General features: G+C 35.8%; 2 protein-coding genes across 5 annotated transcripts; one reads left to right on the forward strand and one right to left on the reverse strand.

Annotated features, from left to right (window-relative positions):
- Nucleotides 1-1,365: 1,365 nt before the first annotated feature.
- LOC111375922 lies at nt 1,366-9,380 on the forward strand. 4 transcript variants are annotated; one of them, XM_022998845.1, is made up of 14 exons: nt 1,366-1,652; nt 2,118-2,174; nt 2,260-2,333; nt 3,058-3,912; nt 4,007-4,100; nt 4,247-4,390; nt 4,491-5,053; nt 5,162-5,255; nt 5,348-7,150; nt 7,238-7,356; nt 7,464-7,578; nt 7,661-7,706; nt 8,156-8,307; nt 8,735-9,380. In XM_022998845.1, exons 1-14 carry the CDS (start codon nt 1,577-1,579, stop codon nt 9,073-9,075), a joined length of 4,533 nt encoding a protein of 1,510 aa, XP_022854613.1. In that variant the 5' UTR covers nt 1,366-1,576; the 3' UTR covers nt 9,076-9,380. The 4 variants fall into 4 exon arrangements, 3 of the variants coding, with proteins under 3 accessions (XP_022854613.1, XP_022854611.1, XP_022854612.1); XM_022998843.1 differs by having other exon boundaries at nt 5,348-7,356; XM_022998844.1 differs by having other exon boundaries at nt 5,351-7,356; nt 8,735-9,366.
- Nucleotides 9,381-9,495: 115 nt separating this feature from the next.
- On the reverse strand, nt 9,496-13,159 carry LOC111375923 (4-sulfomuconolactone hydrolase). The gene is made up of 10 exons (XM_022998847.1): nt 12,933-13,159; nt 12,791-12,862; nt 12,182-12,261; nt 11,630-11,729; nt 11,495-11,548; nt 10,629-10,706; nt 10,403-10,497; nt 10,261-10,318; nt 10,015-10,136; nt 9,496-9,887 (listed from the first exon to the last, which is right to left on the reverse strand). The coding sequence occupies exons 1-10, from the start codon at nt 13,137-13,139 to the stop codon at nt 9,740-9,742; spliced, it is 1,014 nt and encodes a 337-aa protein (XP_022854615.1). The 5' UTR covers nt 13,140-13,159; the 3' UTR covers nt 9,496-9,739.
- Between the last annotated feature and the right edge of the window lie 7,647 nt (nt 13,160-20,806).

Below are 20,806 nucleotides of genomic sequence, written 5' to 3' on the forward strand. Positions count from 1 at the left end.
AAAATAAACAAAATAAAAAAATTACAAAAATCTTAAAAAATATATATAAATATTATTTTGTTAAAATTGAAAAATTAAGTTTTATTTAAAAGAGAAAAGGATAAAAAAGAAATTTAAATAAATTGATAAAAAGAAGAATTACTTATAAAAATATATATATATATATAGGCTCTAACATTTTTTTTTCCTTCCTCCATGTATGGAGACACTTTCAATTTATAATTCTCTTTAATTCTTTTTTTTTTCAAATTTTTTAATTACCAAATAATATGTTGTAAAAAAAATCTCTGTCGCATATTATCTCTATCTTTTTTTTAAATATAAAAGTGATATTTTTCTTATATCCATACTATATATATCTATATCAGAGAGGGGAGGAATGAAAATTGCGTATTGCAGTAAATTTGGAGGTAGTGTACAATAAAATAAAATATATATCAAGCAAACGGCGTCGTTTTTGACCCCCAAATTGAAAAAAAAAATTATAAAAAAATGCTACAATAAAGATAGATCAAGACACTGTTGCTTTCTACAGTGCCCTCACATTCCCCTTTTTTATATAGCAGGGAATAGCTTGATTAATCCGTGCATTAAAAAAAAAAAAATCCTTGCGTAGAAGATTTTACATTTGTTTGATACGCGATATAAAATTTGTATAATGAAATTTGATCAAAACCATAATGGAAGATTCGAGAAGCTAGAATTCCAATTGTACATTTGTTTTCTTCATGGTATAATTATGTGCTTGTTTGGTAGAGATTTTAGTAATTGATTTTTTAATCATTAGAGATAAAGTGGGTCCAATCCCTGAGAGAAGAATTAAAAAATGATAGTTGGAATAGTGAGATAATGATTAAAAAAATTGATTTTAATTGACTTTTAAACTGTACCAAACAAGTTCTTACACAACACAGTGTTTATTGTCTTCTAAAGGAAACTAATTTAACGTTTTTGAGCTAATAAATCCAAGCATTCGCAAGTATGTTTGAACTTTGAAGTATTAGAAGGATAATGTTATTTGCAATCGTTTACTGTCGTAGTCGTTCTATGCGATATATACGTGGCAATTAGTGATTTGTTACATAATAAATACCTCATATAATAAATCATTAACCGCTATATGTATATCACGTAGAATAATTGTGATAGTGAATGACTGTAAATAATATTATTCTAATTATTATGATTTTCAAACAAGTATAAATTTAAAGTAGGCTTACCACTAGAAAAGATTTGAGATTCAAATGATTGTTTTCAAAGATTAGGGACCAAGTTCAAATGTAAATTAAAATATGGGGACCCGAGATGTTATTATCTCTTGATTAAGTTGCCTGTATTAACAGACCACCCAAACCCCAACTTCACGCTCTCTGCAACATTTCATCAGTAGTTCCCTTCTCACAAACCCTAAGTCTTTGTCTCTCTCTACTCATCCGTATATCTATTATATACAAATCTCTCGAAAATCCCTCGCTCAGAAATTTGTATCGGCAGTCGTTAATTTGCTTTCCCCGTTGTCTCAATCTCACTCCTATTGTGTGTTTTTCTTGACGTTTTTGATATATCCATTTTTCTCATGGCTGAAAGAAAACTGGATCTTTCTGAGAATCTCATCTCATCGAAGCAGTCCGATCAATTGTGGAATCCAAAAGGTATTTAGCGGAATGATTTAAGTTGGATTTTTAGTTTTGGTAATTTTATTCTTATGAAATAAGTTTTGTCCTAGAGAGTTTTTTGATCCGACTATTTCTTACTTTGAGATATTTCTTTAACTCCAATTCTAGAGTTTCAGATCAGATTAGTGAATCCGGAATTCTTTATTATTTTGGCTTGATTTCTTTTTCAATTTCACTATAATAATGTTTTGTTATATGTCTATTCGTTTGCAACTTTTTTTCCCTTCTAGAAATCTTAATGCGAACTGTTAATCAACTTTTAAATTAAACTGATGTTATTTAAGTATGTCCGCCCTTAAACACGCAATGTTGTGATTCTGTTTAGTTAAATTAGGCGCGTGTCTCAGTTGAGTTTCCCGGCTGATTGCAACTAAAATACACTCATACGTATTCATTTTGACTTTACTATAGCTTATATATTTTCATTGCATTTGATTGAAGATTCTGTGGAAAATGAGGAGGAAAAGGGGCTGATGGGATTACTTGATGAATCAAAAGGTTATTAATACTTTTTTACCGAACTTTTCAATATTGAATATCCCATACTGTTAAGTATTGAATATCCTTGTTCCATATTTCACAGATCAAGGAGCAGGTGAGAACAGCATTCCATTGTCTCCGCAATGGCTTTATTCTAAGCCTAGTGAGGCTAAGATGGTAAGTTTTGAGGCACTTGTGATTTACTTAAAAGGTGAATCTTTTTTGGAGGATTCTAGTTTGATTGATTCCAGTTCCTTCATCCAAATTTTCGACTCCTGTTTAGATTCTATATAGACTTCAAACAATTGATCGAATCACTGCAGTTTGGGAGAGTTTGGAATTTGACTCAGTTAGATCTGGTTTGAATGGTATTTGAAATGTGAAACCAGACAGACTGTTGTCTTATTTGCAACCTTTGAACATGTAAATCTAGAAGAAATCCTATTATTTGACGTTGCAACTCCTGAATTTATGTTTCTTACTTGTCAATGATCTAAGGGGACAGATATTTGGTTTTATGATTGCACGAGGAATGTTTTGGGGGTCATTTGGAAAACTGTAAAATGCTTTATTATATTATATTACAATATATCCTTTTGGCTTTTTGCAGAGATATGCTGGGAGAGGTGTTGGAATAAACTAAATAATAACCTGTCATCCTTGGTTATGCCTTGGAGATGGTGTGATATAAAATGAACTGTAGAGCCTATCTGACTGGCTTAGCCAATACCGCCCCTTTTTGTAATCTAATCTTAAAGATAATGGTTTAGAACAGACATTTTTTTTTTGGAGGTTGTGGTGGAGGTTTCCTTTTCCTGCTTGTCATAAATATGCAAACGTCATGTCCAGTGCTTTATCTGTCAATAAATTTATTGATAATTTAATTATCTCTCTTGTTTAGGAATCACGTGGACCAAGTTCACTTTCTCTTAGTAGTCCTGATGTGAATCAGAAGGAAGGTTGGCGCTCAGATGCACCCGAGGACAAAAAAGATTGGAGAAAAATTGCACCGGAAGCTGATAGTGGTCGCCGCTGGCGAGAAGAAGAAAGGGAAACTGGATTGCTTGGTCGAAGAGATCGTAGGAAGATGGATAGACGGATTGATGCCTCGGGCAGAGAAACAGTTGAGAATAGAGTGTTGCCTGCTCCTGAAAGGTGGCTTGACGCCAGCAGTCGTAACTCTTCCCTTGAAACAAGGCGTGATAGCAAGTGGTCTTCTAGGTGGGGTCCTGACGACAAAGAAAAGGAGTCTCGGATTGAAAAACGTGGAGATGTGGAGAAGGAAGATGCTCAGAATGAAAATCAATCAATCATGTCAAGTAGCCGATCTGTTTCTGAACGTGATGGAGATTCTCGGGACAAGTGGAGGCCACGCCACAGGATGGAGGTAAATTCTGGTGGTTTTGGTTCTCATCGTGCTGCGCCTGGATTTGGACTTGAAAGGGGAAAACTTGAGGGTTCAAATGTGGGGTTTACTGTTGGACGTGGCAGATCAACTGTATACATTGCAAAGCCGCCATCTGTGGGACCAATTGGCACTGCTCAATATGACGAGGATGGAAGTGTTCCTGGAAAAATAAGCCTCTCTGTTGGAAAGTTCTGTTATCCTCGGGGGAAACTTCTTGACATATACCGTATGCAAAAGCTAGCCCCTTCTTTTGCTAACATGCCTGACTATTTGGAGGAGATACCCCAGCTAACTCAATTAACTGCTGTTGAACCATTAGCTTTTGTTGCTCCCCTGGCCAAGGAGGAGGTGAATTTTACGACCTTACCTTCTCAATTTGAATATTTATTGATAAGAAACTTGATTGTGAATAGCATTCTGACAAACTCATCCATTTTTACAGGCCATCTTGAATGACATAGGGAAAGGTAAAATAAGAGGCAGTGAGGTATCATACAATTCATCTAGGAAGGGTGGATTGAAGGATAATGTTTCAGGTGATTTACTGGTTGACACCTCGTTAGTCACACATTCAAATTCTCAACATTTTTTTTTTCCATCTTTCCTTCTTTATATTTTATTTTCTTTGGTGGTATTCGATTCTTGCTCTCGCTAACTGCATATATTTCTTTGTTTCGAGTAGTGGAAAATGTGGACTCTGTCAGTGCAAAACAGGCCCTCCTTGTAGATATTGCAGAAGCGATGTCAGATGACTCAAAAGCTACACAGGATAATATTCACGATGCTAGCGTGGATGACTTCTTTTACAACAACTTACTTAAATCAGGTTTGTAAGATGTGCGAGTTATAGAATACACTTTTTATATTACTCAGAAAGAGTTCTGTATTGATGACTTCTGAAAGAAAATATTTTAACCTTGCTTCAGAGGTAACTGTTGATGATGGAAAACATGAAGTTTCTGAGTCAATTGGAAGAGATGTTGATATTGGTGGCTTACAGGCTTTTAGTGGTAGTCAATCTGATGGTTCGCAGCTCAAAGTTGCAGATTCTGCTGCTATCTCACTGTTTGACGGAGGTTCGTCTGCTATATTATTGGATGCCAATAATAAAATTCCTGATGTTTCAAATTCCATATTTGGTACTCCATCTTCTGATCAGTATTGGGATGGCAGTCTACTGCATAAGTTTGGCAGCAGAACTTCTGAAAATCAGTTAGAAAGGAGAATCATTCCTGAGGAATTAAGTTTATACTATCGTGACCCACAAGGAGCTATACAGGGACCTTTCCTTGGAGTGGATATCATTTCATGGTTTGAACAAGGATTTTTTGGGACTGATTTGCCTGTTCGATTGGAAGATGCTCCTGATGATGCATCCTTCCAGGAATTGGGTGACGTTATGCCACATTTGAAATATAAACATGAATATGATACTATTACTGATTTAAGTTCTGATATGGAAAAATCTGCATTGATGGGGAAATCAGAGGTTGGTTTACTAGCTTTTGCATCTACTCCTGTTTATGAATCTGTTCCCTCAACTGCATTAGATGGTCCGAGTTGGCAATTATCTGATTTTGCTTCTTTCTCATTACAGCATGGTGAGTCAGAAGGACCTGAACATCATAGTCATCCATTACCAAGGTTGTATTCCCCGGGAAATTTCCATGATTTTGCTGCCCAAGATGAAGGTTTGGTGAACTTAAAATCTGTGTTTGTTAATTCTGATGACCAATTAAGTTGCAATTTTATCTAATGCTCTTCACTGTTCCTTCCAATATAGCAGAAATTGTGTTTCCCGTCAGACCTGGAAGTGGTGGCAATCCTGCTGGGAAAATTTTTAGGGCTTTTGGTGAAACTTCTGGCAATTTTGGGAACCAGCCGACTCTTCCTACTGAACTGAAAGACTCTGGGATCTCAAGTCAGAAAGATAATAAGTTGCATCCTCTTGGGTTGTTGTGGTCTGAGCTTGAAAGTACTTATGCTAAGAATGGTCAGACATCAAATGCTCTATTTAATGCACATGTTGGTGATCATCAGCATTTAGACAATGTGTCTGGAAGATTTGCACCTTCTAGTTCAATGGCCAATTCATCTGGTACCACAGAATCATGGCCGGATGTTTATGGTAGAAATACTCTTTCAGATGCCAATTTATTTCAAGATGTCATGGAGGCTCGCCAGCTCATGGATCATGACTATAACCGCTTTAATTTAGAGGACAAGCTATTGTCCCAACAACTGCAGCAGCAACAGCGTCATCATCATCATCATCATCATCAGCAGCAGCAGCATAGTTTGATGCCTCTCCATGATGCACAGCTGAATGAGGCAATGCTAGAACGAGTGCCAAGTCAGAGTCTGAAACAACACCAACAATTAGCCAATCAAACGGGGCAAGATCTTGAACAGTTTTTGGCCCTTCAGTTGCAGCAGCAGAGGCAGCTGCAGCTTCAACAACAGCAGCAACTACAGTTCCATCAACAACAAATGTTATTTAAAGAGCAACAACAGTCCCAAGCCAGACAGGTGCTTTTTGAACAGCTACTGCAGAATCCACTTCGGGACTCCGGCCGAGGGCAGTCACCTATAGATGCTCTTAGGTCGGACAGTGCTCTTGAACAGGCAATATTGAAGCAGCAAATTTTCAATGATATGCAACAGCGTGGCCATTTTCCACCAAGGCATGTTGACTCATCCCTGGAGCAACTCATACAAGCAAAATATGGGCAAATGCCCCATCAAGGGCATCCTAATGATTTATCGGAGCTGTTATCTAGTGGAAATCATAGGCAGATTCATCCCCTGGATCAGCTAGAGCAGCTGCAGGGAAGATCTCTGCCACTGGGGCTCAGGAAGCGTTTGGAAATGGAAGAAGGCAGGCAAGTTAGTCATGGGTGGCCTCTTGATGAAGCCAGTCAGTTCCTTAGAAATCCTGCACCTACTCATCGAGCTGGCTCTGCTGGATTTAGCCCATTAGACTTTTATCAGCAACGAAGAGCGGCTGCTGAGGAGCAACTCAGCCATCTTGAACGAAATGCTTCATTACAAGATAGACTCCAACTAGGAATTTATGACCATGGCATGCTGCCGTTTGAACGCTCAATGTCACTACCTGATGGCGCTCCTGGTGTAAACCTAGATGCTATGAATTCTATGGCCCGAGCTCATGGTTTAGAAATGCAGGAGCAGATTACACGACTGCATCCAGGTGGTCATGGTGGTAGATTCTCACCAGGGGTCTACTCTCAGCATACAACCCAACCTTCAATTCCTAAGCAATTTCAAGTTCCGCACTTGGAAACCACTGATGGTCACTGGTCTGAGAATCATAGTCAGTTATCCAATGACTGGATTGAAGCAAGAATTCAGCAACTACATCATGATAATGAGAGGCATAAGAGGGAATTGGATGTCAACAGGACAACAGAAGATCCAAGTTTGTGGATGTCATCTGGATTAAATGATGACAGTTCAAAGCGGCTGCTCATGGAATTACTTCATCAGAAATCAGGCCATCAATTGGATGAACCCTTTGAGGCGACCAATGAAGTATCCCATGAGAGAAGGCCTTCTTCTGGGACAGGTGCTACAAATCATTCAATTACTCTTCTCAATAAGGAAGCAGGTACCAATCTCTCCTTTACCATTGGGTCTTATGGTTCTGATTCAGGCGGACTACCTCAGGATCAACTAGCTGATGGAATGACCAGTGTTCTAGAACAAGGTGGATTGCCTTTCAGATCAAAATCTGGAGAATATTTCGATTCTGGAATTGATGAAAGCTCTCAGGTAATCTAAAACAACTCTAGAGCAAAATATTGCTATTGTTTGAACTAAATTTAGTCGATATGGAGGACATCACCTAAGTACTCATTAGTGAAGATGGTGATATTCAGGAATCAGCTTCAATGTCTCAAGCTGGCCTAGTTGAGAGGGCTGGCCTGGCAGCTATAGATAGTGGGGAAGTGCCTGTTAATGCACTTAGTCGGCATACTTCAGTTTGCTCTACTGGTAACTTTCTGTTCTTGGTTGCTTTCCATTTTCATTTTTCCCCACCTAAACGTGATTGACTAAATTTCTGAACTGTGACCAGGGTTTCATTCGCTCAATTCATTTTCGGAGGAGGCTGCTAAGGATAGGTAAGAATAAGCTTAGGTTGCTCTCACTACTATGGTTAAAGAAATCCTAGTCATTAATTAAATTCTTTGTGGCTTTGTCAAAGTTTCATGGAAAATTTGTTTTGCTGATATCTTATATTGTTGTTTTCTCGGAACTGTAATTCCCACTGTTGGACTTTATTTGGGGTTTAATATTTAATGTAGTTTATAGATTGTTGTCTAGGTGGTAACTATAGTCCCACTAAGTTTTTATAGCTGGGCTTTTTCTAGGATCTTGTTTTTTAACTTGTGACATGTTTTGTTGGAAATCACGAAGGTAGCTGTAGATATTTCCATACTCAAATTAATCTCTTGGCTTCGCTGAATTTCTGTTCATATTTCTTGCTGTTACTGTTTTTTATATTGTATTTTTGTTATCTTCTCTATATATCTTTTGATTCAGCATTTCTTATATTTTTTATTATGAGTAGGTTGCAATCCATCGCATCAAAAATGCCGGAAAACATCTTGCTGAGACGTCCACCTGTCTCTCGTGCTGCATCTGCTCAGGGAGGGTTGTCTGAGCTGAGTGCTGATTCAGTCACCAGAGGAAAACACATTCCAAATGCTATACCTTCTGACGGTAAGAAAGGGTGTTGTCAATTTTTCGTCTCATATTTTTTGAAAAAGATATACGTACAGGGCGCCCCGTACGTGAAGCAAAACCCTAATATATATATATATATATATATATATATTTTTTTTTTATCATCGTAATATGACAATAGCACTTGTTAGTTCCTTCCATTTTCCCATGGGTGGGTGAGTTTGGAGTCAACTCCCTTGTGGGGGGAGTGTGAAAGTTGATTTATATTGCTTTGCTGCCTACGTTAGGGCGATGGTCCACGGTCCGCATATTTGGCTATCACGTAGATTGATGGTGCCATTGATTGCCTGTGAATTAGTTAATCTCATGGTTGTGTTTTGTTTAACAGAAGGATTGACATCTTTAATTATTCTCTTGTATTTGTTCATTTCTAATCACTTCATATTTTTTTTCTTACTTTCAGGGATCAGAGGAGAAACTGGAGGGAATCCAGGAAACTCCGACAGTCAGTCATCTGGCAAGAAGGCCATGCAGTTTCAACGGACTTTATCTTGTAGTGACGCTGATGTCCTGGAGACGTCGTTCAGTGACATGCTTAAAAGCAATGCTAAGAAACCAACTCCTCAAGAAAGTAATGCACCAGCAGCTGGAGCTGGAGCTTCAGAGTCATCAGACATGGCAATGGGGGCAAAATCTAGCAAAAAAAGGGGGAAGAAAGGTAGACAAATTGATCCTGCTCTTCTAGGATTCAAAGTCACTAGCAATCGGATCCTGATGGGTGAGATACAGCGTATAGAAGATTAATCTCTCCTGTCATCATCATTTGTTGTAGAGGTTTCAGTTTGTATAGATTTTTTTAGCGATTTGACTCTCTTGTTATAGTTTTTCTGGCATCCAGTTGTGCATCATTGACGAGGTTGTAACTTGTGCTTCGGGGGGTGGGGGGTTGAACAGCTTTTCATTTTTCATTTTCCTTTTTCTTTTCTTTTGGGGGTTTAGAGGCATATTCGACCTGGGATTGCTCGACGATTTTGTATAGACATTTTTTTATACAAATAGCAAAAATCAACAAAGAATAATGGAATTATGCAAAAACGGTTGTCGCTCTATTATTATTATTATTATTTCTCAACTCTTTTAATTCTTTGGAGTTGCCCTCACAGTAATCTACTCTGTTGGGTGGCGCATAACAATAATGTGATCACGTACGGGTCAAACCCCTGATTGATTCTTTACGAAACTGAAAATTCATATTCTACATCGTTCGCCAGTACAAAGTCCATTTTCACCTGTATATATCAATATTACAACCACTAGGAGGATAAACACTGGGAGAAGTATGTTTGCTGTTCCTCTAGAGCACAAACACTTGTACAATAAGACCCAATTCAAATCCTTTCGATTCAAGTAAGTTTCAATTAACATTTCATAGTTCAGTCACATAATGAGAAAATGCCAACTCCATCTTCTACCAATGCTTGTTAAAGATTTGCTTCACCGTTTTACCCATGATCCATTCCAATTCAGAAGACGATAAATTCACTTGTTGGGCGAGCTGACACACTGCTTCTTTTGCTTCCTTATAGCCACACTCGGGAACTACATAAGGGAAGTCACTGCAAAAGATGAAAATAGAAACCTTCAGAGAGTAATTTCACAATAAATAGATAACTCTATATTCCGAGTTTCCTAAATCTCTTCTACAGGCAAAATAGTTCCATGGATTACTCATTACTGTGTTACCTTCCCCACATCACACGGTTGGCACCATAGCTGGAGACGATCTTTGATAAAAGGTCGGATAGATCTTCATATGGATATGGTTTCCTTGACACTCTAAATAGGGCACTGAATTTTACATAAACCTGTCACAACAATTTTTTTTTTTTTTTTGAATGAGTACAGAATTACCAAGACTGGTGAAAAATATTTGAAGCGACATATCCAAGGTATAAAAATATCAGGTTAATATATCCAGCAAAATTTTACCTGTGGAAATCTAGAGAGCTTCAGCAGTTCATTGAAGACTTGTTGTTCCTCATCATTTCTGCAGTATAAAACACATAAAAACTGAAACTTATTATCTAATACGCGCTCTTATTTTGAAATATTTTATTTATTGGCAGCTTACGTTGGGGGTTTACAGAAGGCTACATGATCGAGCAGAACAACTGTTGAAGGAAATTCTTCACAGAGTTGTTCAATTTCTGGATGCATATTAAGACCCTGGAGATGAGAATTTTCATATCAGTGTATCCAGTTAAGTAGTGGGTAGATCCATAAATATTTCATACATGAAACGACGATAACTTCTTCAGAATATAATACTGCTTGTAGTTCTGTTACAAGAGAAATACTTTTGCGCACATGATACCAACAGGCGCTCCAAGCTCTCCGGCCTTCGAAAACATTGCTTTCCCAACTTCATTTGTCATCTGAATAGACCATTAAAAACAATTAGTTCATCATGAGTGTTAATATATTTTAGCTCCTTCTAACGTTCTTGCACCTTCAATTAATGTGGGTGGAAAAAGATTTTTAAGGCATTTACAATAGATAAGTATTTAATCAAGATTGGAGCATAAAACTAATTTCTCTCGAACATGGTCAATCTGTATGCAAATAACAATTAGGAGCCACAAGTACTCAAAATCCCCAAGGCAAACTCAGGGAAGAAAACTTGTTCATTCTTCATTCCTTGTTTCCAATTTTCAAGACTTCATTGGATGTGTAAGAAATAGGCCAATTTGATGGCTTTTTCTTTTGCCCCTGTTTGACAACCATTATAAAGAGTTTTTTCTGGGAAAAATGAGGTTCGGAATATTGATTTTTTTGAGAATGTGTGGTTAAAAAGTAAGAAAAATTGAGTTTACATACAGAATATTTTATTGTGAGAATGTGTGGTTGAAAATGAGTATTGAAAAAAAAGAGTTTTGTAAAAATGGTTGTAAAATAGGGGCTTAATTTCTCATAGAATCAAATTCTCCAGTATTGTTCAAAGGTATGGGCTCCTGGCCTCTGATATCAAAATAAAGAGCACGAAGAGCATAAGCTTTTTAACTTCTATTTTATCAGACTCAACATCTTTTCGAGCTGAAAATCCCGAATGAAAATACGCACTACTCGTGCCTTCCTTAAAAACGCAAAATGTTTTAAAAATCGAAACATAAATAAATATGGAGTTGTAAAAGACAGCTGAAAGGTTACTTGTGAATATTCGTACCGGTTGCCCAGGTGGCCATAAGTATGGATTGAAGCGAACGGCACAGTACCCATCCTAGCATTGATTACAGTTCTATGTTAACATGATTTGTATATGACAAAACACTGATATATGATTCTTTAAGATTCTTCGAACCTTCAAAATGAGATTTTCAAGCTGTTTGATGCCGCTTCCATCTTCTGCTGGATTTGCAAGGCAACAACCAACGAATTTGTATGGATGTTTCTTCAACACACTGTTAAGATTTTAACTCAAGATTAGACATTCTATTCCAAAACAACAATTCAGTTATTCATTCAATCATCAAAAACAGATTACATGTGTGATATAATACGACTAAATGAAAATTATTAGGAAGAATGTGGAGGAGTTTGAGCTACCAAACCTTTAAGATTAGAATATCTATAGCTGATTCTTGTAATAATAATGCTATTACTTTTATAATCTGTTATGATCTTACATCTCATGTTGTTATAAGGTTCTAATTCCCAAGTCACTAAAAGATATTTTTAATAATTTTAACTTGAGCAATATATATCAAATAGCTCTTTGATACAGCGACTAATTCAACAGAGATTATGACATGTGCTATTATGATATAGCTGCGTCGAATATTATTTTAGATTTTTTCGCAACCATAACCATAGTAGTCAACGAAGTTTATCGAAGTAGGCATAAGCAACTAACCTTGTTACATAAGAATGATCAAACTTATGATTAATGGGCTGTACTATGAGTGCACCATCTACACCAGCTTCTTCCATGCACTGAAGAAAATGCTAAGATATCATTCAATCGCAATAATTCATATCCCTTTTCAGTATAAATGATTTTTCTAATATTACATTTCCCGTAGATAAATAGATACATACAGGAAAAGAAAAAAATCAGAATTTCTAGGACCCATGTTTTAAGAACAGAGTTATTCTCTAACTAATTTACCAGGCTCCCACCCCCAAGAAAAGTGGGAGAAAATTCAAGAATCACACTGTAAACCCAAACCAATCAGAATAATAAATCTTGATCAGAAAATTAAAACCATAATACAACCATGGGCATGTCCTACAAGAGAAACTTAAATTATCGCAGTAAATTCGTCACAATTGAGCATTTCATATGAACTTATCTTCCACAAAAAAGCTATAATAAATCATGAAAAGAAAATTACAAACCATAATAAAACAATGGGCTTATCCAACATAAAACACTTGGAATTATCGCAAGATAAATCTTGTCACAGTTAAGCATTTCGTATGAACTTATCTTCCAAAAAAAATGATATAATTTACCACATACCTCAAGCAAGTACCCGACATGACCTGGTAAAGAGGGTTCTTGGCCAGGGAAGTAGGGGTAATTCTCCGCAGCCTAATATTCAAACCCAAAAACATTAAGCAATTTTGCACAATCTCAAATTCAGAATTAGCCTCATATTTACCTCTTGAGGTGATGCCCAAACATGCAAATGCGAGTCAATCACTTTGGATGGATCACTATCAGCTGCCATTTCAGCCTTGGAAAAGCCTAATATTCCTGAATGTCTCTTTGAGTTAGAAATTGCAGCCCACTGCCTCTTCTTAAAATGATGCCTAAATGGACATGAAAGTTGAAGAACCAAAGGCAGCCTCGCAATCAATGCCATCATCTACCAGTTCCAGATATTCCTTTTATTGTGTAGGGACAGTGAGACTTATAAAATTGAAACGGTCGGCCCATTTTAACTAAGGCCCTGGAAGCTCGGCCCATTTTGAGATGAAATGGGCAACTCAGGCCAAATATCACCTGCACTTCAACATATACACTTAATAATCTTTGGGGCATTTGATCCAATTTCACATATGTTAATTCAAAAATGTCTATTTTTGATAATCCTTGCAAAAATGATCAAATTTGATATCAAATTCTCTATTTTACCCTAAATGAAAGAATAAATAATTATCAACTTTTCTTTTGTAAGTTGACACAGAAAAGCAATGGCTTCCATGAGAAGTCACAATAATTGTTATTATTGCCTATGCTTGTTCACTTGCTTGCATTTTTCATTAGATATTAAAAAATTATTTTAGAAAAATTGAAGAACGTGAAATAGCAGGCATTAACAGCCAGAAAGAAATCTATGATTTCTACTCCAAAAGAAGAAATAATTTATTCATGTCGATAAATTTAATGTAATTGAAATTTGAAGTTGACTAGGCTCTCCTCATTTCTGGGTACAATGTATTTTCCTTTGATATTTGATGTTTATTAAGAAGTGATGTGTAGTAGTTGTTGTTATATATTTGATTTCAATGTAGTAGGTTGTCCAAACTAGTAGTAAATATTTGTCATAACTTTTTTACATTACATAGTTAGATAATAATTTAAGCTACTCCTATAGTTAAAATTTCATTAATGATAGCATAAATTTAAATTCTTTGCCAAAATGGTGGTTGAAGATGAAGAAGATGATAAATGCATATGGTAAAGTGGAATATGTTATGTCACTCTCGACATTTTACAGACGTCGAGAATGGTACTTGAAATGTTGTTCTCGACAATTACAAACGTCGAGAATGTTACTTTTAATTCCATTTTCGACATTTGATAATGTTGAGAGTAATATTACAAGTACCATGACGAAATTATGGAATATTTTTTGTATATTGCTCGTGGATAATTAGCATATTCGTTTGAGGTATTCGTTATTAGGTGATACTATTTTTTTATGGCATGTAGATATGGTTGATGTTATGAGATTCGTTGTCTCCTACGGTGGTACATTCGTCAACATTGATGATGAATGGAAGTGTTTAGACAACCGAACAACATCAATTGTTGTTAGACGTGATATTTAATATGAAGAGCTTTTACATAAATTATTTGAGAAGCTCAACATTAACAGATTGCAGTTTTGGATTCAATTGAAATTTAAAATTCCAAACATGAACTTACCTTCTGCTGATGTAGCCGACAATGAGGCTTTGTAATGGTACATTTCAATTCACACACAACCAATTTTGTGTGTAATTGCAGATGAATATGATGCTGGAGAGCAAGAACAACATGTCAGAGATGACCATTTGTCTCTAATAGAAGATGCCCGCCACAAAGTCAGTGTGTGCGGACTACAAGAGCCAGAAGTGATTCATAACACGTGTGTAGGTTTAGGTTAAAGGAATTTGTATATTGAAAATACAATTCAGTCGATCGATCAAGAGAAAATTCACAAGAATCGAATATTCCTTATCAAGAAACAGTTGCACACAAGGCTTCAACTAAATACTTTGACAAAGAAGTTTCATTTCGAGGTTAAAAAGTCCAATCCCAAATCTCTTACTGTGTGCTGTATCGACACCACGTGCCATTGGCTACTAGCCTCTAAGATAAAAAGTACAGACTTCTTTAAGATTCGAAAGTATATACTTGAGCACACATGTTCTTTAGACGTTTGACGAAGTGCTCGAATTCATGCAACGAGTGCACTGATTGGGTATCACATTACCTAACGATTGACTGATGGAAACCAACCATACGTTCCCATGGTCATTGTCGGGGATATGCAACATGAATTCGATGTACGAATTAGCTACAGTAAAGCGTAGCGGGGTAAAGAGAAGGGACTTCGAATTTTTCATGGTTAACCGGAATAGAGTTATCATAAATTACCTTCATACTGTCACATGTTAACTGAGAGAAACCCAGGAACCGTCGCACACATTAAGCTCGACTCCAATAACAGGTTCATGTACTTTTTCTTAGCATTCGGGCCGAGCACACGTGGTTTTCGAGATTACATGAGGTTGGTAATTTGCATTGATGGGAGTCATTTGAAGGGTCGGTATAAGGGAACACTACTAGTAGCTGCAGCGCAAGATGCCAACATGTAAATATATCCTATTGCTTGGAGCGTTGTTGATAGGGAAACAAATGTATCATGGTATTGGTTATTCACGAAGTTGAAAGATATTGTCGATAATTCAAATCAGCTAGTGTTTGTATTCGACAGGAAGAACAGCATTAAGCGAGCAATTAAGATGCTTTTCCCGCTTTCGCACCACGGTGCCTACATATGGCATATCGAAAAAAATCTCATTGCTAGATATAGCAGTCATAATATCATATTCCTTTTCAAAAATGCAGTACTCGCATATCGCGTATCTGAATTCGAGCAAATGATGAGACAGATTCGGACCATTTGGCCAACAGTCGCATCTTATTTGGAACGTGCTGGTCCATCCACCTGGTCACGGGCAAATTTTGTTGGTAATCGATACAACGTTATGACTAATATCATTGCAGAGTTATTGAATTCAGCCCTCAGATGACAACAAAATTTCCCTATAACTTCGTTCGTCCAACACATTATGACATTGATGAAACAATGGTTCTTCGAGCGGAGAAACACATCTACCGATTATCATACTGCCTTGACATAAAAAATGGAAGGAGCATTATACAATCTTTTAACACCGCTGCAACTTTGGAAGTACGAAATTTGGATGAATTCATTTTTGAGGTTGGTACAGGTGCATAAATGTGTACTGCCGACCATATAGGTAAGACATGTTCATGTCGAGAGTTTCATATGCGACAAATTTCATGTGCACATACATCCCGTGCTACGTGCTCAAAAGATATATCATTGTACGACTAATGCTTCCGTTACTACACTGCAGAGTGTTGGCAAGTTTCGTACATCGAATTTATTGATCCCGTTGGAATGAAGTCAGATTCGGTTGTTCCTGATGCTATTAGTTCTATCAACATTTTGCCTTCAAATATACGTATAGTACCAGGTCGACCTCCTACCCAAAGTAGAAAGTCAAAAATTGAACGGTCTACCAGCAGTCGAAAATGTGGCCAATGTTTGGACACAACATGTAAACATATAGGAACCCGACACGGAGAAGTACCATGTGCACTTGAATTACCAGTGTATTTTGGGTAGAAATCACTTGCTAATATGGATTATCCATGTGTTCAATACATTTTTATATATTACATGATTTCTATCCTTTCCTTTCCAAATGTCATCGGTAGGGTTTGATTTTATTACCACGTCATTTCATGAAGACAAAAGTCAATAATTGCTTTAATACTATAATTTTCTTCATTATTATATATGCAACTTAGTAATGGATACAAAAGGAAGCCATGCATGACTCATTTTCTTAAGTCACTGTCCATACTATATAGTCGTCACAATAAAAGCAGAAAATTACTATGTGCATGTTCAAGGTCACTACACATACAAATTGGTCATCACCACAAAACTTATCCATTATCCATATACATATACATATGTCATTGGATATGCTTAGACATTTTAGATACATGGTCGAACCTTCTACATGTCCTTCACAACCGACAAAGAGGATATAACACTGTCATCGTCATCCAGCTTATCACGATCATGTCATCATTTTTGGCTGGAACTGTCGCGAAATTGTTGTCCACCAAGGCTTGGTGTACTTTCGATAGGACCTCCATTGATACGCTCTCACGATCGATGTTATGATCATCATCTCCAACTTCAAGTGGCTCAATTTTGTCGATTTGATTTAGGAATGGAATGGGGTGAAGGCAAACCCTATGACGATGGTTTTTTGCTTGAGGAATATATGGAACAATGACATTGATTTCTTCGTCATCTTTCGAGTTAATGATGATGTGGTTGCTTGCTAAAGAGCCGGGTAAAGATACATTCATGACAACATCAATATGTGGAGTCCGTTCAGTTGATGAAGACATATTCACTGGAAGAACTTGTTCACGTTAGTATTTTGTTGAAAGAACCATGTTTGCATATTGAAACCAATCCCATTATTTTATAATGGACATTGAGGTGTGCATTACTGCATTAAAAGTCCTCACACTAACTCCACCTACTTATATTTACATTTGATTGACATGTTGTGTCCCCATAATATCGTCTGCTTGTCCTATCAGTCAATCTTAGCCTCTATTTGGCTCAGTTTCTTTCAATTTTTAATACTTCGAATAGTATTTATTGAGGAATGTGTAGCTCAAAAAGTAGGAAAATGTTGAACGACAAAGGAAAATTGATGCAATTCATGACATTTCACGTCGTTTTGATACTTCGAAAATTGTTATTGACATTTGTAATCCGATCAGGTCGACGTTTGAACTTACATTAGATATTGCGTTATTATTTGTACCGAAACAGGAAACAGGACATTTCTCGACGTTTCATACATTTCTTGACATTTGACGTGTAATTCTCGACATTATATGCCTGTATATCTTAACACTTGACATTACATTTGTCTAGAATGACAATACGAGCATGAGAAAAACATAAATAGAACTACGAACAACTGTTCATGGACACAGTTGGTGAAATATAATCAACGGTCACAAAATCAAAGAGAACATGCCACTATGACTTTTTCACTATCGGGGATGAAGAAAGTATTCGTTATGACAAAGATCTACCGCAATCTTCCATCTGTATATTGTCATCCTGTCTGCTAAACTGATTTTATTGGATGTTCGAGAACAAAGCATTCTACATATTTGAGTAGAAACATTACACAATTTTGCCTGTAGAAGAAATGATTTTACGTTAGTCTAAATTAGTCTATATGAGAAATTAATTACGACAGTAAATAACAAGCTATTGAAATGCTCACAAAATGTTCGCACATGGTAGATAAGGTATAATCTCCTGCTTCATTTGTTCATTCTATGTTTTTTTATATCTCATCTGATGGAAAGAAGTGAAGACAACAATAATGCTTGAAACATAGTAAATGCTGCTTCTGCATATGTCTTGACTGCATCTGGTATGTAAACATTATTGCTGCAGTCGTATATCTGAAATTTTCATTCAGGAATATTGACGAGAAAAAGATAACATTCATTGCCTGGAATTAATAAATACTTGCATCCCATCCATGGACGACCAGCTAGATGTAGTCTTGTAAGCGAGTTCCATATGGTTCACCTCTCTTGTTTCCCATTTGAAAGTCCAATTGCCACCTCATTTGATGAGAACACTTCTCTTCAAATTGAAAGTCCAAAATTGTATATTGTTTATTGACGAGAGTACAACCTTCATTCATACGCTGCCTCAAATAACTTTAACTCCAACTTAATACGCTAATGGAATAAATACATGTAAAATATAGTAGATATATTAACTATGAAATCAAATTGATTGTCATTGCTAACCTTCACTTACCGCAATATTCAGATCTTTTGTCATATCCATTAAAATTTTCAGCATGTCTCTTCCATAGACATTGCCACTGCCATCACCCCAATATGTACTGTATAACAAAATTTAAATTAGTTTGAATAAATCAAAAGAGAATTTGTCATTGGGCTAATAATGTTTAGCATTCAGACTAGTAAGGTAGAATTAAATTTGTTACCCAAATTGATTTGTCAATATCCAATCTCAAAATTTTATTTTATTTGTCCATGAGGTAGTCTTCTAAGGGACGATCTAGGGATGATGAAAACTGTGTTTATTTTTCCTTTTTTTCATTCTCTCTTATCAACCTTTCAAAACTTTTGATCTGTTAAGACGTTGACGTCTCCTGTGGTTGATCAGTAGGACTTGAACTTACATGTGGTGGAATATATTACGGCATAGAACCTATAACGGCTTCCATTGTTGGATTTCCAATTAGATAATCTATTTAGCATATTCTCATTTTTTTTTGTCAACATAAGATCTCACAAAACTTAAACTAGGCCAACTCTAGCTGAAATTCTTGATGTACCATGAATGGTCGTTTCTTGCACACATATGTTATCTAGTATTTGTTGTGCTACATTATCTAATTCTCCATTGACAATGACATCTAATATTCTATGTTCATTGTCAACTGACAGTGAAAGAGTTGTGTACCACGGTGTCTGTAATTCTTCTTTCGTAGGTTATAGCACTACAATGACTTCAATTTGTTGAATTTAACTTCTTAATAATGAAATGAAAATGTGATTCTATCTTGAAAAGAAAAAAATAATACCTCTTGACTATCCAAAAATTTCTTAACATTTGAATCCTTCAATATTTTATTAGGTCTCAACTTGTACATTCGTGGACTCTGCGCTATTTTGTATCTATGACGTCCAAATTTTTGTCCAATCTTTGGAGATGCTTCATATATTCAACACTGCAACATAATTAAAGACAAATTTAGATGTATACAATTTGTTTCATATACAAAAAAAATTATACATAATACATCAATAAAAAGAATAGAAACAAAGTACATGAAATGCAAGTGGATAGCCTTTTACTGTATACTTACATTCTGTTTGTTGATTCTATTGTATCCTTAGTATTCTTTCCAATTGTGACTTTTTTAGTAAATTTAAAAAAAAACATAATATGATTTACGGCTCCATGGATATACAAGAAACTCATTAAGATGCTCAACCATGCCAAGAGTTTTATAATCAATTTGTCTTGCAGTCGGTTTCAACATACACTCCACCAACATAACTAATCACAGCTTAAATTTATCTTCTTCGTCTTTACACATGTGAAAGTTTCAAAAAGCATTCTATTGGTAATTCTTTTTGCACCATTAAAGTATTGATTTCTAAGACGATCGTTATTATAATCAATATTCATGGATGGTTCATGGCAAGGTAGTTCACTAATGAGGCAAAATTTTTGCATGCCAAACCTAGCAACATGGTCATCTAACCGTACCCAAAGTTTATTATTTTGTCACAATGTACAAGCCTCATTATAAATTTGTGTACCTACTTAATACTAAATTGTTCTTCTTTTCCTCTATAAATAACTCCATAATTAAATCCATAAAAAATATTACACATCAAAGAACATTGTTGATTTGCATCTATGAATTTTACAAAATCTTTAATATACTCACGATTTGGATACTAAATGATGGTAGCAGAAAATCATTGGTCTGGAGAGAATATGTATTCTAAAGACATCTGCATAAATTATTCAAGAATTAATATTTTCAAGCAAAGCTAATTTTTTTTACACATCTTATATACTTAACATACTAAAAGTATGTGTAAAATTATTTAAGAATTAATATTTTCAAGCAAATCTAATATTTTTTTACATATCTAGTATACTAAAACATACTAAAATTAAGTGTAAAATTATTCAAGAATTAATATTTTCAAGCAAATCTAATTTTTTTTTTAACACATATACTAAACCATACTAAAATTAATAGTAGGGGTGGGTAAGTAAAAAAAATTTAAAAAAATAATAACAAACTCAGCTCTGTGACAATGTCACAGAGCAACGTCTTCGTGACATGGAGACATGTCTTTTCCGACCAAATTGGATTTTCGTGTCATAAAGACATT

This window comes from Olea europaea, unplaced genomic scaffold (assembly GCF_002742605.1).
Source record: "Olea europaea var. sylvestris unplaced genomic scaffold, O_europaea_v1 scaffold1431, whole genome shotgun sequence".
In the NCBI taxonomy this organism is placed as follows: Eukaryota; Viridiplantae; Streptophyta; class Magnoliopsida; order Lamiales; family Oleaceae; genus Olea; species Olea europaea.

Coding starts and splice junctions, on each gene's coding strand:
- LOC111375923 (XM_022998847.1), bottom strand. CDS start 13,139: ATGATGGCATTGATTGCGAGGCTGCCTTTGGTTCTTCAACTTTCATGT. Junction 12,262..12,790: donor ATGTCGGGTACTTGCTTGAG/GTATGTGGTAAA, acceptor CATTTTCTTCAG/TGCATGGAAGAAGCTGGTGT. Junction 10,707..11,494: donor TATGGCCACCTGGGCAACCG/GTACGAATATTC, acceptor TGGTCTATTCAG/ATGACAAATGAAGTTGGGAA.
- LOC111375922 (XM_022998843.1), top strand. CDS start 1,577: ATGGCTGAAAGAAAACTGGATCTTTCTGAGAATCTCATCTCATCGAAG. Junction 3,913..4,006: donor CTCCCCTGGCCAAGGAGGAG/GTGAATTTTACG, acceptor CCATTTTTACAG/GCCATCTTGAATGACATAGG. Junction 5,054..5,161: donor CATTGATGGGGAAATCAGAG/GTTGGTTTACTA, acceptor TTCTCATTACAG/CATGGTGAGTCAGAAGGACC.